We start from the raw sequence: 16,987 nt of genomic DNA on the forward strand, positions 1-16,987 counted from the left end.
TCTGCTAAAGACCAAGATGCTTAAATGTATGTGGGTGTCTGCCCTTTCAGAAGAGATCTAAGATATTCTGTTGCCCACACATGTGTTTGGTGGCATTCAAGATGCTTTGGAGTATCTGTCTGGCCTCCACATGTGGCTGTAATAAGGCACAGATCTTTCATGTGTCCTGAATCTCCTGTAGGTCTGGTGTCATACCTCCTCCCTGCACAGATGCCCTAGACATCTGCATGTTTGTTAACAGCTAACAAATTTAAATTTGAACGAACAGATACTGCTCTGTGTTAGTTAACCACAAAAATGTCAAGACGTAATGCGTTGCTGCTCCCTTTGGTAATGTCCTCTTTGATGCTGAACCCCTGTACTTCTGGTAAAGGCTCTGGGTAAGCTGTCATTATTGTCCCCTAGGTTCGAGAGCTGGAGAATCAGTTGGGTCAAAACAAGAGCAGAACATCACTGAGTGAGATTGATGAGGAATTGCTGGCACTTAGTGATCCAAGGAAGTTGTCAGCCCAAGAGAAGAACTTGCTGAAGATTCGCAACTTGGAAAAAGAAAAGAAAGAAACTTTGGAGGTAAAAACCTGTGAGCTGACAGAGTCCTGTTTGGGTATATAGTGTGTAATAACTTGCCTTATCTTCAGGGTATATGTTACAGCCTACCCAGAGACCATTTCAGAAACCCACCTGATCTGCTGGAGGAAGTTCTGCTGCACTTTACAGACTGAGCAAAAGGTTTCCATGCTTGTTGTCTGTATTGCACTCTTGTATGGCTAGGCATCCCTCTGCGGTACAAGATTTGGGCTTCCCCTCTGCTTCATGAATGCTGTGTCAGATGCATCCATTTGGCCTGCAATGTGGCCAGCTGATAGGTGATGTTGGAAAGAGGGAGAGAGGCTCTGGGTTGCAATGCAGCTGGTATTGGCTTTATACTAAAGGCATACATAGGAAGAAGCCCTGCTCTCCAAACTGTGCAGCATCCTTCTCGCCCTTGGGCCAGATGTGCATTCTTCATGCAATGTTAAATATAAACATCCCCCTCACACCTCATATATCTGTATGGCTGTGGCCTTCTACACTTGAGCAGAATGAAGCTGAGAATGACACCAGCCACCCTCTAAGAGGCATTCTGAAAATGGGTCTTACCATTCATCTATCACATGTAGCTGCTACAAAAATAAACAGACATCCAGTGCTTAGCAGTGGAGAGAGGCTATAGCTAGTGGCATATGCTGTAAACCCTGAGATGGGAAGGATATGTAGACCTGTGTCCACAAGAAATGTGGGTAGTTGTGGTCAGCTACACACACTCAGGTTAGAAAAGCACATCTCCCTTTGTGCCTCTGCTGTATTCACTTCTGTAGAGGCCACCTGGCACCATCCCAGAGCTTGATTAGCTGCTGCTTTTCTCACCACAATTTAACCATGCAACAGAATGAGCAATGAGGTGATACACACCTTTTACTCTGGGCCATGAAAATGAAAGAGGAGATTTATAGCTACAGGCACACAGCACAGGGAAGGCTTTCCTCAATAACTGTAATCTGTGTGATTCTACTTCTGCCTCTGTGTTTCGGGCTCTGTTCACAATAACTTCCCCTGTACTTGTCCATTAGTACTTAACTGCTAGCGTGCTCTCCGGCCAGTTTCATCTAGGTGAAGGCACGGCTCAGGGAGCAGCATATGCCAAGGACAACTTCTACTAGATAGTGTGTGTAGTGGAATGAAGCTGGGTTAATTAGCACTGATAATATACAACTGTGGGTTGGCTTCAGGGGTGGCGGGTTGGTCGATGTAGATAAGGTGCAGCTGTGGCTGGTTAAGATGTTGGGCAGCCAATAGAAAGACAGCAGCCAAGGAAGAATCAGGAGGAGAGAGAACACACGCTCTGGATGAGGCGAGATGAGAAGGCAGCAGAGAGACTGTATGAAGGGTATGCTGGTATGAGATGGTAGAAGACCTTGTTTCAGCTTGATAGTCTGGAGAGTGCAGCGACAAGTGTGGCATCACCACCCTGTACCTGGAAGGAAGAGGGTTTCTTGGTGGAGAATGGTGAGGTGAATGAAGAAGCAGGAGCATACCGAATCAGGTTTTAACACAAAATTATCACTTACTTCTGGCACACACTGCACTAATCTAGTCCACTTGTATTTCTGAGCAGACCATTTTTTGATGCTGGCAAGCAGGCAGCAAGTAATAGCATTTGTAATTTCTACTGACATGGTATGCCAGTCACATTTTTTAGATTCTGCCAGGCAATGTGTGATTCCTTTAGCTCACTAAAGCACCTGGGGCTTGGTGATAGGCTTTAACTGTCATTTCCTATGATGTGTTTTTGTCACTACAGAAACTCACTGGGGAACACGATGCTCTCCAAAAAAGTCACGAGGAAGTGAAAAAAAAATTTGACGCATCAAAAGCCAGGAACAAGATATTGTGCTGTGAAGTGAAAACCCTGAAGGGACAGATCATAACCTTGCTGGAGAAAGGAAAACACGACGATGAGCTCATAGACACCTTGCTGGTACAGTCTGACTATTACTGTTGGTCCCAGCCCTTGCAGATCAGCCTTCTTTCTATAAGTGATGAAACATGATGTCATTTAATGACATGATGATGCAGGCAACCTTAGGGTACAAAAGAGCCTGATGAATCAAACTGACAGCCAGAGGTTTCCTAGTCAGCTAAAGCCCTTCTGCATTTTGGATCAGATCTCATGTAAAAGGCTGCAAGACAGCACCAGGTGTGACCCAGCTGCAGTTAAGTGGCTTTAAGCTGAAATAGGATTGTCTAGTAGGTAGAAGGGCTTCATTCCTGACCTGTGAAGCTGGACTGTATTCTCTGTTCAGCTTTCAGCTTCATTTGTAGATTTTTTTTTTCCTTAGAATGCCTGCACTTTCCTTAGAATGCTTGCACTTTCATTTGTTGGTTTACACAGCCCAAAACACACAAGCTGAACCATGGGCCCTAAGCCGTGTGCACATTCATTTGCAGTAGCTGGAGCTGAGAAGATTTGGCCCCTTCAAGACAAAGAGTATTATCAGAGACTCCAGATGCAGTTACACTGAAATAAATGGCTGCTGTCATGGGATTGCAGGATCAGTTTGTTCTGCCATGGTTCTAAATGGTCTTCCCCGATTACAATAATAATCATTAAAAAAAATTAGAAAATATACTACTTCTTTAGAAGGCTTAGTTCTGCGTTTCCTGATCCAGCTTCTCACAGGTTTCAAATCACTTCCATTTCCTTGCTTCTGTTCATAGGTTTTAGCTAAGATATACTTATGACTAAGCTGGTATTCACCTTTCTTGGCAGCCACGGGGAATATGGGTACTGACCAGAAGATTAAGCAGATTACAGAGGAGCCAAATAACAGTTGTTACTTTTGCCAAGTCTGAGCATTCTCACTGAAATTATTACAGAAAGATGCGAGTTTACTTGAGAAGGAATGGTTAACCTGCTTTTATCCCTTACATCAAAGAAGCACCTTGCTTGTAGTTTGTTGGCCTGCAGAATAAACTATCCAACAGGAATTAGATTTGTCAGCATGAGAAAAACTCCAAACCCCACTGGTAAAACAGCCAGCCTCATAGCTGTCATCTCATGCTACCCTCATCTTTTAATACCACTGTCACACAATCTGATCGTGTTCTAACTCCACAGAAAGCACATTGACATCTTTACTTTTATCTAATTTATGAAAAAGTCACCTTTGTCAAAGGCCAGACTCTCTTGATCTCCTTTCTGCTACACTCAGTAGCAAAGCTGCCAGCAAACTGAATCTCTCAGTTGCTCAGGTCTTTTCTACTTGCACCGTCCAAGTCACTAAAATCTTGATATGACAAGCAGGGACCAGTGGGGACAGAGTCCTTGCCCAGCTGCATGTGTCTGGGCATTGCAAGTAGATGTACTGTGCAGTCCTTTCAGTGCAAAATGCTGAGAACAAGGCAAGTTGATCTCATGCTTTAAACATTGGATCAAATTCTTGGAGTAGCACTAGTGACATCAGTGTGCTTACACCAGGGAATGGGTTTGGCAGGGCAGTGGTTTGCCCTAGCATTCCTAAATGGGTATTTGTCTTGGAAGGTGAAAACATCCAGGGGGTCTTAATAATCATTGTGTACAAAAGTGGAGATCTCACTCATTGTTTCTATTTTATCAGATCCAGCAGAAGCAAATGCAGGAGATCTTAAAGCACTTGAGCCAGCAGGATGAGAAGAACAAGGAGTCCCAGCAGATGCTAGGGCAGCACTTGAACAGTGAGGTTCAGCAACAAAACTGCCTTATAGAGAAGCTCAGACAGATGGTGGCTGAACGAGAAGCAAAGGTTCAAGAGCTGGAAGAGGAGATTAGGCAACTCACACTTCAGGTAGGCAGTCAGCAGAAATTAACTAGAGGAGCACACTTTGTAATTGTTTTAGATCTGCTCTTCCACTTCCTTCTCCCTTGTTATCTGAGATGGTTGCTAGGTTGTGACACTTAATACCGGTCCTACTGACAGTCTCTCCCGATGCAATGATAAAGCAGGAATTCTCTCTTGTAACTCTTAAGCTTCTTTCCTGTTTGTACATAACTTCAAGCTGTTTAAGCAGCAGAAAACAGAAATATCAATCACATCCGCACGTGCCTCTATGTCAGGACTGTCACATAACAGACAGCAAGGGTTGCACTGCAGTGGGGACTTCTCAGTATTCAGCATCCTTGGCTGCTGACAGAAGCATGCAAGGAAACATAGGTGAAGCCAACATCAGCCACATCCCTTTAGGGGGTGATGGGACCCTTAGTAAGTTACTCTCATTTCCCACTGCAAGCTGCTTCAAAACCTTCCATAGATCTCCAAGCTATTGATACAGGTCTGATAGGCCTCAGGCATATGGAAATTTCATTGTACAGATGAAAGAATTTGGAAGGCTGGCCCCTTATGGCTACTATGTCAAAAATGTTTTCAACTTTCATGGTCTCGTGTTGCCAACTGACAGAGGCAAGATGGTACTACTGCCAGCGCACAGGCATGGGAGTTGAGAGGCAGCCACTAACTTGCCAAAGGTTTCTTGTGTGGTCTGACATTTGCAGTCAGGTTTTGCTAAAGGGCATTTAGGCATCCAGTTCCCATTGACATAAAACCCTACAGGGTTATGCTGAGATTGTGAATCTGTCAGATACTTCAGTAATGGGGGCTAGAGCACTGAACCCAAGATAAAACTTAGGTTAGGGACACAAACCAACTGTGCTGGTGGTGATAATGGTGCTGCTGTACTGTGGGTTCTCCAGCGACACTGTCTGCACCCTGTGATTTCATCTGAATCTGCACTTTTTATTGATTTTTGCTTTGTTTTCATCCTCCAATGGATAGAAGCTAAAGAAAAGTTTCTGAGGAGGTCCTGTAAATGAAAAGTTCTGGCATGCTTGTAGCAAAAATCATAAGCTGGTGATTAAGCATTGATGCAGCTGTTTTCCTTTGAAATGTGTAATTGGTTTTATAACCTGCTCCAACATTAACAGAATAAATCCGCCCATCAAGGAGACAGTTCAGGAGCTGATACACCACCTTCTGAACTCTCAGAAGATCCTGGTTTTTCTCTGCTTAAGCCTCTGGCATCAGGCAGCAATCAGGTTGGAAGGATTGGATCTGCTCGGTAAGAAGACCCCAATATCCATGTTTAAAATTGTTGTGAGTTATTCAGAAGCACGGTTTTCCCAGCTAATTGTATCAAACCACAAATGCTGTGCGCCAACAGCTGTGGCAGCTTGTTTACAGTGTATGGGAATCTCTAATCACATTATCTCTTGGACTTTCATCCTGGAACAGATAAAGATATACAGACTTGCAGACATTACTACATTTGGCATGATGGTAGTGCAGCTAATTCTTTTTCTTCCACTCAGATAATGTTTATGTGGTTAGCTTAAGTGCCTGTGATTCTTTCTTATGAGAAACAGGGCTTCTAATGAGCAGACTTCTGAAAGCAGGGTGACGAATTAATACAAAATGCCATTTTAGGTAAGCACTAAATCACCAGTGCATTATTTAAATCAATAAATACACTTTGAGTAGGGTTTACTCTCAAAAACATTGAAAACGTGCCACATTGTTTGTTCTTAACAAACACCCTTTTTAAAGCCTCACTGAGGACCATATAAGTTACACTAATCTTAATACAGCAGTAAATCTAATTTTTGTTTACATGGTTGTGACTCTGGTTGCTCTGGCTGTGTAAAGAGACCACAGCACCAGAGGAAATTATATCCTTTCCTGTTAAAATGCTGGTTTTGTTGCTAAAGAGTTCATAGTGTAATTGACAATGAGGATTTGAGACTGGTCTTCTGAGGAAGGAGGAAAATTTTCATCGAAATAAAGTTGCAACTGATTCCTTCTGTGTAATTTTAACTCACCTACCACATTACTTTAGACACTGAATTTGGCTATAAAATTGTCAACTGTATTCCTGAATCTAAGTACAAAATCTGAGAAAAGTTCTCAGTGTTTTCAAGGTAGAGTTAAAATAGCCTTAATTTGAAAGTTTCTACATCTCTGTTGTTACATCCTTATGACCGACTTTGTTCTCCCACTTCTAACTCTGCAGAAGTTGTGCTCTCCTGGAGCAAATCTGTGTTTATCCACTTTTTTACTTATGTCTGCTGATGGTAAGCAGGAAGGCAAGCAGGAAAATGAGGTTGGGTAATGGCTTTGTAGAAGCCACTAAGTGTAGTGCATAAATTATTGCTTGTATATGTGGCTAACATAGCTCTGTCATGAAAATAGCTGGCATGTCAGGTGGGCAATGAATGAGTCTGAAAATGGCAGGAGCTGTTAATAACTTGGTCAGCAGGGCTCACTCGTTCCATTAACTTTAATATGCTGATGAACTCTCTATTCCATTTTACTTTAGTGAATCGTCTTTTCCTATCAGGAAAGATGAAATGAAAAATGCTATAAATAGGAACTAAAGCCCCTTGGAGATGTCGAAGTAAAAATCTGCATTTTTGGACTGGGACGCTTCTGTTATTATCAACCTTAACTGGATTTTAGGATTAACCACTCCCAGCCTAGAAGGCAGCTCTGCCTGTTCCACAATATTAAGGCTTTATCCTCTGTTAGCTGCACCCTGAAGACAAGGAAACATGGGCTAAGTCTACAGGGACTTGCCTTAAGGCAGCTGCGTTCAAATTCCGAAAACAAACACACACTAGAATTTTATGTCCCTAGCACACATATCATTATGCATAAAACTCACCCAGACTGGAAGCGATACTCTGGTGTTACTGGTAACTCCTCCTCTTGCAACAGTAAGCCTGACAGGTCTTCCTGAGGCTCTCCGCAAAGCATAAGGGTTCAGAAAACTATATAAAGTATATTTTAAAAAAGCATTTGGAAATAAAAGCTGTACATCTTGTAGAACAGGGGTTCATTTGGTTATGAAAGCATGCAATGTGCAAACCCCATCAGCCAGACACAGTAACATGTGCTTGTCTCTCACCCTTGGGTGAAGGTGTAAGATGAGAGCGCTGTGTGCGAGGGTCCAAGGCAGTGCCTGTGAGGAAACACAGCAGCAGTGGCTGCGTGGTCGGTGTGAGCCAGGCAGGGTCGAGAGCTATTCCTGCTCCTGAGTTGCTGTGTGGCTACTCTCTGACACAGAGCCCCACAGTGCCGGTCTGGATTACCAGCAAAGTATCCCCAGAAGCACAGAGATCAAACAATGAGTTGTAGTTTTCATACGTTGGAGACACAAGGTGTTTTTGCAGCATGTTTGGGAACTGGGGAGCAAGCTGAGCTGTTGTGTATGCAGGGCCTGTGTGATGCCCACTTAGGAGGCTCGGGGAGTCTTTTCCCTACAAGGCAGCATGAAAACAGATGTTGAAAAGTGACTGGAGTTCTTGGAGGACTGCCCTCTGCAGAACTCAGTGCTTAACAAAGCTTTCTTCCTCTCAGCACAGTGTCCAAGATGGGCCATACACTTGTAGAGTCGGCAGCTACTAAGCCTTCCCTTCTCAGGAATAACATCACACCTGGAAGGTATGTGTAGAAACATCATCATAAACAAGGGAGGTTTCCTGCACTGCTCCGCAAGCTGCTGGCAAGCCTTATCCTTGTCTGCCTTGTTTCTGTAATGAACAGCTACTTTCACCATCCGTTCTACCTGATGCTGCCAAAGAGCTCTGACACAGGCTCTAACATCTTGCTATCTTAATTTTTTTAATGATTGCTAGTTTTATGCCCCATAAATCCCGTTTTTCCCTTTTCACCCCGAACTGTCAAGATTTCTCCTGCTTTTTGCTCTAAAGCAGATATTCCTGAATACTGCTATGCAGAGAGGTTAGAGAAGTAATGAAGTAAATAATAATGGGATCCATGGGAAAACTGCCCCTTCCTTTCATCACATATTAGGCACAAGAGCGGCCATTATACTAATGCTGCCTGAAGCCTTTCAGTGCGAGAAAATCAATACCATGCCGTTTAATAGCTTAGTGTAGCACTTCAGAGAACCCACATATAGACTTCTTTTACTTTGGCAGTAGCAATGGGAGGAGAGTTGGTGATAGCGAATTGATCAGAGGTGGAAGTTTGTTTTCAGGGGTGATGGGAAGGGAAAGCATCCTTGCAAAGGAAAAGACCTTTCTAATTAAACTCACGGTGGCTTTATTTCCAAATACTTGTATTCCATTTAGTGCGGTATGGAGACTGATGCTGGGGGGGGGGATAGTGAGCCTGGCGCTGCATTCCAGCTTAGTCCTCAGACAAATGTATTTTGATATGTTTTTCAAATCTTGTCTTTGTTTCATTTCTTTCATTTGTGAAATGGGAAACGGACTCTCTATGCTTCTGCTGCTTTTAGGCTTACTGGCACTGACAGCCCGGATTTGAAAGTGCTGCAGACGCAGATCACAGAGCACAAGGCGCTCTGCCAGGCTGCTGAAGTAGAAAAAGACAGGCTCCTGGAACTGGTCACTGTGCTGCAGAAAAGGTAGTGGCTCGCTCTGCCAGTGTCCTTTGTGGGATGCTGCGATTCAGGAGTGCTTGAGACATGTGAGAGTCTATAGCATGCAGTACAGTCCATCACACGCTGCCAATGTGAACCTTTCCTTAAATAGGGGCTTTTAATTTTTTTCTGCTCAATTTCCCTGACTAGTTGATGATTCATTTTTTTTATTCTTCTTTTAGAACAAAGGGCAGAAAAAATGGTGTCATCTTCACGTTTGCTGCACCTAGATAAAACTAGAATTCATATATTTATATATGTGCGGTGTTATTTAGGCAGCAATATTATTCAGCAGTAGCAAATACTATAATTATAGTTATAATCTGACTTCTGTTCCAAAAGCTTTTCACATTCTTTTAAGTTTTGCTATATCCTCTTCTAAATTAATTTCTTCTGGTTTAACTGGAGCATAGCAGTGGGGTTTTTTTCTTCTGTTATTCAATTCTATTTAAGATGATGTTAAAAGCTAACTATGTTTTAGGAGGGCAGGAAAAGCAAAGTCTTTTATCTTTGGACACCTTTTAGCTACTGCTTTTATTCCCTGTTAAGGAATGTTGATTATTTGATTCCCAAACCTGTATTCCAGTTTTAGGAAGATATACTTGTGTCTGTGTGCTTTTGAATACAATAGGCACTATTTGCTTGCTTGCTTGCTTTATTTTACAATAGTTATAATTTCTCACTTGACTAACTTTTGTCCCATACAATTAATTGCAGTGAGAAAAATAATTTTTTTTATAACTGTGGTAGAGGTGCTTTTAAGGGCTAAATCCTGGGAAAATACACTGGGAGAATCTTATTCCTGTTTGTAAGCCCAGTGACTTTAATAGAGCTATGCAATTAGATAAAGATGGAGGTGTGAGTGGTAGCTGAAATAGGGCCATCAGAAATATGGGATAATGAAGAACACAGAGTCAACGAAATGCACAGCTGCTTGTAAAATGTACCGTAGACTGATGATTCAGCAGCTCCGCAGTTACCATGAGTTATCAAGAGTTCCTGCAGGTAAAGTAAATTTTGTGGATTGTGTGCAATAACTCCTGGAAGACCCCAGGATAATAGAGCATCCAGTCATATTTCAACATGAATATGTGTTAAAAAAAATCAGGCATTCCTCCTCTTCCCTTCCCCTGCTGGAGTGTGGGTCAGCAAAGCTCAAGTAACACATATAATGCTTAAGTCAAGAGAAGACCACTGGGAATGGTTACAGGAGTGGGATTTCTCTACAGCAGCTGCCAGAATTTAGGGCTGTGTTTCACAGTCACTTTCTGCAGAGCAGTATATACTGTCAGAAGATTCTGTTGTAAACGAATTTTAGGATTGGCCCTGCTGGAGGAAGGGGGAGAGCTAGAGGAACATTTTAGTTTAAGTTATTCATTTTAACAGAGGAACCTGGTCAAATGCAAGTTTAGCGAATTCAGAACCACTGAGCGAAATGTTTCTCATAGCATGTCACCAGCCTAGGAATTCACTACCACAGGAGGTCAGAGTCTTGCCTGTAGCTAGATTTTTTAAGACAGTGATTTAATTTTATTATAGTTGTAATATTTCTTTAGTTATGCCAGCTAGGAGGGAAATAAGTAATCAGGTCTCTTGATTCAGAAAGTAATAGCTGTCACTTGTGGGGTCAAGAAGGAAATTCTTTTACTCTGCCTTATACAATGCAGTGAGTTATTTCAGGTTTCTCTCTCACTTTAAATCATTTGGTATCAGGCACTGCCCCACATGAGATGCACTGCTGGCTGCATCTGTGGGTACACATAACATTTGTGCTGTTAATTTGCTAAGATATTGTGCAGAGTAAATAGAGAGGGAATTTCCTCTTCCATACTGTACTGCAGAGTGAACCATCAGTTTCTTTTCCACTCACTTTCTTCTGCGGTAGTGTCTAATGGCCAAGTTTATTAAAAGCAACATCAAGTTTCTTTTCTTACTTTCAGATAACTGACGCAAAACAGCTAAATGCTAGACAGCGTTTTTATAAACTATTTTCCCTCCAAAGTTTTTCCAGAGTGTTTAAAAAATGCAGTTTATTATTCCTCTAATAAAAGATCTCTTCTCAGCAATCTGCAGCTTGCCTGCTCATCTGAGTGGTAAATTCACACAAGCAGCCAGTGTTTAGGGATCTAGGCAACCTCCATTAACGAACCCATTATTTGCAACTGTATTCATTATTTTATTCTGTTTTGCAAATTTAGAGGATGTCATCTGGAACAATTGCAGTGGGATTTCTGCCTTTGAATGCACGGAAAATTCTCCTTTTCCCTCTGTTGGGATCTATGCAGCATGAAGAAGGATTCAATATCGAGACTCGTTGATCCTTAATAGTCATGACATAAGTAAGCTGAACTTTTTTTTTTTTTTTTTTTTTTTTTTGCCTATGAGGGTGGAGGAAGGCAGCAATAAAGTCTTGAAAGCTGAGAAAAGGCTTCAGGAAGAGAGGCGGCGACGTGTCATTTTGGAACAGCAGCTTGAAAAACTGCAGATGGATCCAGGGAGGAACACAGGTGCACAGAAACTTCCCCTGAGGAGCAAAACAGGTGAGGTGGAGTCCTTATCTACAACTATGTCCCCCATTCTACCTCTGTGGTTAATAGACAGCAACAACAGTTGGACTTTGATCTGTCAAGCCTACACAAATGATTGACCTTACACATGGCAATTCGGATTTACTCAGGCCAGTGGACCAGTACAGAAAATAAAATCCTGGCCCCGCTTAATTCAAGAGGATTTTGCCACAGATTTAAGTGGGACCAGGACTTTTGCAATATGTTGTTTTCATGGCATGACAGTCTACAGAAAAAAACTTGACACTGCTCTGGGTTTGCCACCAAGCCCACTGCTGTTTCCCCTTTGCACTTCTGGCTGACAGATTCATCTGAAGGTTAAGAACAGAATTAAAGGACGCATCCCAATTTAAGGCCTGTCAGTGTCTATGAAAAACTATTGCTGGTGATGAAGTAATTAGATCTGGTGTAATTTATTATCCCATGAACATGATAATCTCCTGCTATAAATATGAAAGCCTCACTAGCATAGTTAAAGGAGGAGAATTCATGGTGGATGTTAAATTTTTATTTCCTTGATCAGATCCTTTTATTGCTTAAGGACTCTGATTCTGTAAAGTGTCTAAACTAATAAAATGGCACATATTCTTATGGAAACTTTTCCAGTGGTTTCCCTTTTTATGTGTATTTTCATAAAGTAAAAAGACTTTAAATGCCAGGACTCGAACAGTAGGAATAGGAATTTCAATTTGGCAGATATTGGGATGGTGTCGGGTTGAGTTAGGGTGAGTAGAGAGATCATAAGCCTCATCAGAGAGCTTGTACAAGCTCTTGGCCTGCCCCACGCTGAAACGCATGATCTTGGGCTGTAGGGGGACTGCCCTACAGCTCAGCAGGTGCATGGCATGGCTCTCCATCATTACTCCAGCCGACACTACGGTGTGTACTAATGCTACCTCATCAGCTTCTTTGAGCTGATCTGTACTGAGCACTATGGCCTGTATAAGCATTCACCTCCTTTTCCACCTGCACTGGCATCTTCTTTCTTCTTAGGCATGGGTCAGACTGAGGTAAGAAACACCACTGTAACTGCATTGCATTTCTTTGCATTTCCCATTGTAGAGAGACAATCAGTTCTCCCTGGAGCAGGACTGTGATGCAAGAAATCACATGTGGTTGTTCACTGTGATCTCGATTTGTGCAGGAGAGCTAGGGTCTCTGGTGTAACATCTACACGGTGCTCAGGACCTCAAGGGGAGCACTGCTGTTCACTCATCCAGCATGGTGAGAAGACTGGGTATACAGGAACAGGACTCAGAGGAGCCTTTATCCTGAATGAGGACTGAATGATTGCTTCACACCTGCTCCCCTCTGTAATGTGGGTCCACTCCTTAGCACAGAACTGTTGTGTCCTTACAAAGGGCTCCCACACAACACTGACTCATTCTCATGTGTTTTTCTTTGAGCACAGACTTTTAGAGCTGTCTTACCTGTGTTCACTGAGAGCCTGACAGCAGAAAAAGTAGTGCAAAAAGACTCGGATCCTAATAGAAGCCTAGTGCTTGGAAACAAAGTGCTGCAGCCATTGGCCTTTAGGATATAGGACATTCATCTTGTTAAGAGAGCAGTGCTGGGCCTCACAAAAATGGTATTGTGGTATATCCTTTGTGATTTCCGGGAGGGTTTGAAAGTGAGAGGCTTTGGAATACTCATATGGTTCTGCAGATTCTCAGAGGAAGAAATCAGGATATTTGTAGGGACAGGTAGTATCCAGGTGAGAGTTCTGGGAATGCAGCTCTCAATGGTACACTTTTGACTGACTCCATGCCTTTCAATAGTATGGGAGCATTTTGGTGCTGTCTTCTAGAGGAGAATTTAATGGATTTTTTGAGTGCTCAGACTTTCATACAACCTGGTAGTGCAATGTAGTGATGTGCTGTTCCGTTATCATACATGTGCTCCACTTAGCTTTCCTGGCAACCTCAGAGATATGGTGATAAACTTTCCAGGTCCTAAGCCATTTTGGTCAGTAGTAACAGTTTGGTAACTCACCTCTGGGAGATCGGCATTTCATAGCCAGAGGAAGCAGGCTGTTCTTAGCGGTGTGACAGGTTCCTTCTTACTAAATATTGAGTTCATTAGTCTCGTCCGCATAAGAACTAAAAGCAAATGTAGAAAAGGATTGGCAGTAAGAGTAATAAGATGAAATCCACTCTAAGTCTGTTAAGATGAGGAGGTAACAATCTATTTCACCATCCTTCTTTGAAAAGAGCTCAGCCCCTTGTGATGTGCCCAGACTCTCTGGATTTTGTGCAAGAAACAAGTCTACAAGTCTGTGATATACCTCTTCAGCTGAGCATGTAGGTTATCAAAATGCTTTCATGCCATATAGTTGGGGAAATAAGAAGGAATGAAAAGCTTGAATATAAAATAGAGACTAGAGAACCCACTAATTAACATAATATTTTCTTTTCTTTCTGAAAGTGCAAAATTGGAGAGAGCTGATCTAATTGCTAATCTAATGTTTCTAGTCTCTTCAATTCAAGGGAAATAGATAATGATGCTGAATAGCTAGAAACAGCCCAGTTGTGTTTTAAAATTATTCAGGCTTTTAGGTTTTTGGTTTTTTTCTGTCTTACCCAAATTTAAAATTAGCAAAGAATAACCCCAGAGGAGAACAGGTAAGTAACAACAGGTTCTCCCAAGCCTGGTAAAACACGACAACCTCATGATCAAAAGCATTTCTTGGTTATACAACATAGCCTTTTCTTCTCATATGTTTTTCTCAGAGTTCAATACTTTCTGCCCTGGTTCTTTTAGATGTTCCAGATGAGGAGGATTTAGTGTTTTAATACCAAATTTACTTACTTGAAGATGTTTGATGTTACATGCGACTTTAATTTGGAAAAGTGATACAGCAATGTACTGAAATCACAATTCAGCACAACACAGCAATTACAATGTACAGTTGAATCGCAACACAAATATGACCCCCATTACCAGCCTAGATGTTCACTGTCACAATGCTGGGTGTCCCCAGTTGCCAGGAAGGAATATGGGGGTTGAAGCCAGCTCAAGCCCGCTGTTTTCTTTAAAGATCATTTTGGTGGATTTTTTGTTTATACTCTGTGTTGGACTGAACCACGTATACACTCCAGTCACGTTTGTCTGGCTGGCTCAGGTAGGTGGTGCTCTATGGATTAGGGAAGGCCATTTACATTTACTCAACGGAGTCAGCTGTAAACATCACCCTCCAGTCTCCGTGGTGTTGGGATGAGTTCAGCATCCCCTACGAAAGCTGTGGTCACTTCCTACATTCCTTTCTGAGCTTCCTGAGCCCGTCATCCTTGCCTGTCTTCTCTGAGCCTTCTTCCATTGTAGGGGTTCACTGGTCAGTCACAGGTGTTTTGCTTCTCCAATCCCAGCAGTAAATTTGAATTGTATTCTCTCTATAACCCTGAGAAATGTTTTTGTGTCCCTTTGAAATCACAGGAGCAATGCTGCATGTTTTGGGTAGACCTTTATTTAGGAAAGCATTCCTCATTTAGAACCTTAGTTTGAAGTACACATTTAAGCGCTTTACTGCATTTAACCTGTGTTGTGTTTATGCTGAGGATCAAAGTGCTTTACAAAAGCTGTTTCAGTGTGTGCCACATGCAATTTTTATCACAGGCATTTAGGAAGCAACAGCTGTCATAATCTTAAGTGAAACACAACAAGATAAACATCAAAATAATCCTTTTCAACTGTTCCTATTAGTTTGCCCACTTAAATATTTTGGATTAATTTTTTTCTTCTCTAAATAGGAAGGCACACATATTACTGCATTTAGCCCTGAAATGCAAACTCATCATGTTTTCATTTTGCTGAAAAGAGGATAAATAAAAGTCTGTCTTATATATTTACAGAATTTTCATGGATAAACAGAGAACTTAACAGATTCCTTAGTGTTTATTCACTGTTTGCTGAGATTTACTCAGTGTGCTACCAAGTGAAAATTGGTGTTTGATTTACTAAAATGCCATTTTGTGATTAAATCTGCAGGCCAGCCTGTGAGTCACTCAAGACTCACCGTGAATGCGAGTGATAGACAGGAGCTCTCTGTAGCCCAGCTTTCTAAGTTGCCTCTAGAATCGCAGGTCGAGGAGCTGCGCACAAGGTATGGTTTCCCTTTCTCCATGCTGTGTTACTCGCAATAGCTAAGAGTTGTTGCTGTCCTTTTTGCAGTGATGTTACCTGCATCTGCTTCTCAGAAGATAAAACCTAGTGAACTCTGTAGAAATCCCAGATCCTCTGGACTGAGCTTGTCTATGTCATTCTTAGAGAAATTTCCTAATAATTATACAGATACCCAGAAATGTTAAACTAATGCAGACATTAAGCAACACAACGTAGATGCAAGGAAGACACCTTTTTTTTTTTTCTTTTTCTTCCCTTATGCATTGATTGCAAGCTTGTTAATGAAAATAAAATTATAATCTTTAACAAAAGAGATCTGAAAAGTACTTTGGTCATCTAATACTCTTTTCTGTCTCAAAGATAGAAGGAACAAGTGTTAAGTCTGCTCTTTCTTACACCTGTCATAAAATTACCAGAGAGCATGTGTTTCAGCATTTTCTTCCCGAGAGCTGAAGCACTGTTCTAATTTGCTTTGAAGCCTCACAGCTCACATGAAAGTTTTCTTTTGTTTCCTTGTAGGCTTGTGATCCAGCAGGATGAGAATGAAGCGCTGAAGGCTGCTTTGGAGACTACTGTGAGAAAGAAAGAGGAAGATTTTAAACTGTATCAAGACACAGTGGATCAAGTGAAGGATATCTTTTTACAGGCCATTCAGCAGCAGAAACAAGAGGAGAGTTAAACGAGATATTCAGAGTCCTTGGGCTGCCAAGCAGGGAGAAAGCCCAGGCTTTGTGCCCATGAATTGAAATGCAGTGGCAGTGTAGGTCTGCAGCCTCAGATCATGTCATTTCTTTAGCATTTCCAGAAGAGATTGAGAGATGGAGGCAAATACAAAAAGAGTGAAGGTTTTGCATGTCAGCAAATTCTGTCTGTAAGAGTTAGCAGCTGGCTCTGAGATTGCACATGCTGTACGTTGGTGCAATTTAGGAAGCTGCAATTCTGCAGTGTGATTTTGGGCAAAACCTCCCTGGTTTCAACAGTTTTCCTCAAGAGGGTTTGATATTCAATATGCTGCTGCCTTTATGAGCTCTTGAAGGAATTTTCTATACAGAAGTTATGCCGGCCCTCTTCCAGAGCCATGCCAGGAACAAGCAGAGTTCTGTTTTTATCAGCACACTGATACCTGTCTGTCTCAGGCTTTCTGTAGTACTTAAGTGCGGAGGGGGAGGATTAGCCTGGCCTGTGAATAGCTGCAAGTGAACTTTGGGTGGGCTCCACTCACCATTCCAACCAATGTTTCTTTGCTCGAACATATTGGCAGCAAAGTTTTCTGCAACTCAGTGGAGTTTCCACTGAAAAGGTAGACTGTGCAGATTACCACTGCTGTC

At 42.0% G+C, this 16,987-nt stretch overlaps 1 protein-coding gene across 1 annotated transcript in view; it reads left to right on the plus strand.

Annotated features, from left to right (window-relative positions):
* The window catches only part of CCDC13 (coiled-coil domain containing 13), a 31,954-nt gene extending 15,447 nt beyond the window's left edge, over window positions 1-16,507 (plus strand). Inside the window, exons 9-17 of the mRNA XM_037386904.1 lie at window positions 406-570; window positions 2,342-2,518; window positions 4,158-4,364; window positions 5,498-5,631; window positions 7,926-8,009; window positions 8,830-8,958; window positions 11,359-11,513; window positions 15,525-15,639; window positions 16,179-16,507. Coding sequence (XP_037242801.1) covers window positions 406-570; window positions 2,342-2,518; window positions 4,158-4,364; window positions 5,498-5,631; window positions 7,926-8,009; window positions 8,830-8,958; window positions 11,359-11,513; window positions 15,525-15,639; window positions 16,179-16,338 — 1,326 coding nt within the window. The 3' untranslated portion in view covers window positions 16,339-16,507. The remainder of the gene's footprint in view (window positions 1-405; window positions 571-2,341; window positions 2,519-4,157; window positions 4,365-5,497; window positions 5,632-7,925; window positions 8,010-8,829; window positions 8,959-11,358; window positions 11,514-15,524; window positions 15,640-16,178) is intronic.
* The last annotated feature ends 480 nt before the right edge of the window (window positions 16,508-16,987 follow it).

Source organism: Falco rusticolus, chromosome 4, assembly GCF_015220075.1.
Source record: "Falco rusticolus isolate bFalRus1 chromosome 4, bFalRus1.pri, whole genome shotgun sequence".
Classification (NCBI taxonomy): Eukaryota; Metazoa; Chordata; class Aves; order Falconiformes; family Falconidae; genus Falco; species Falco rusticolus.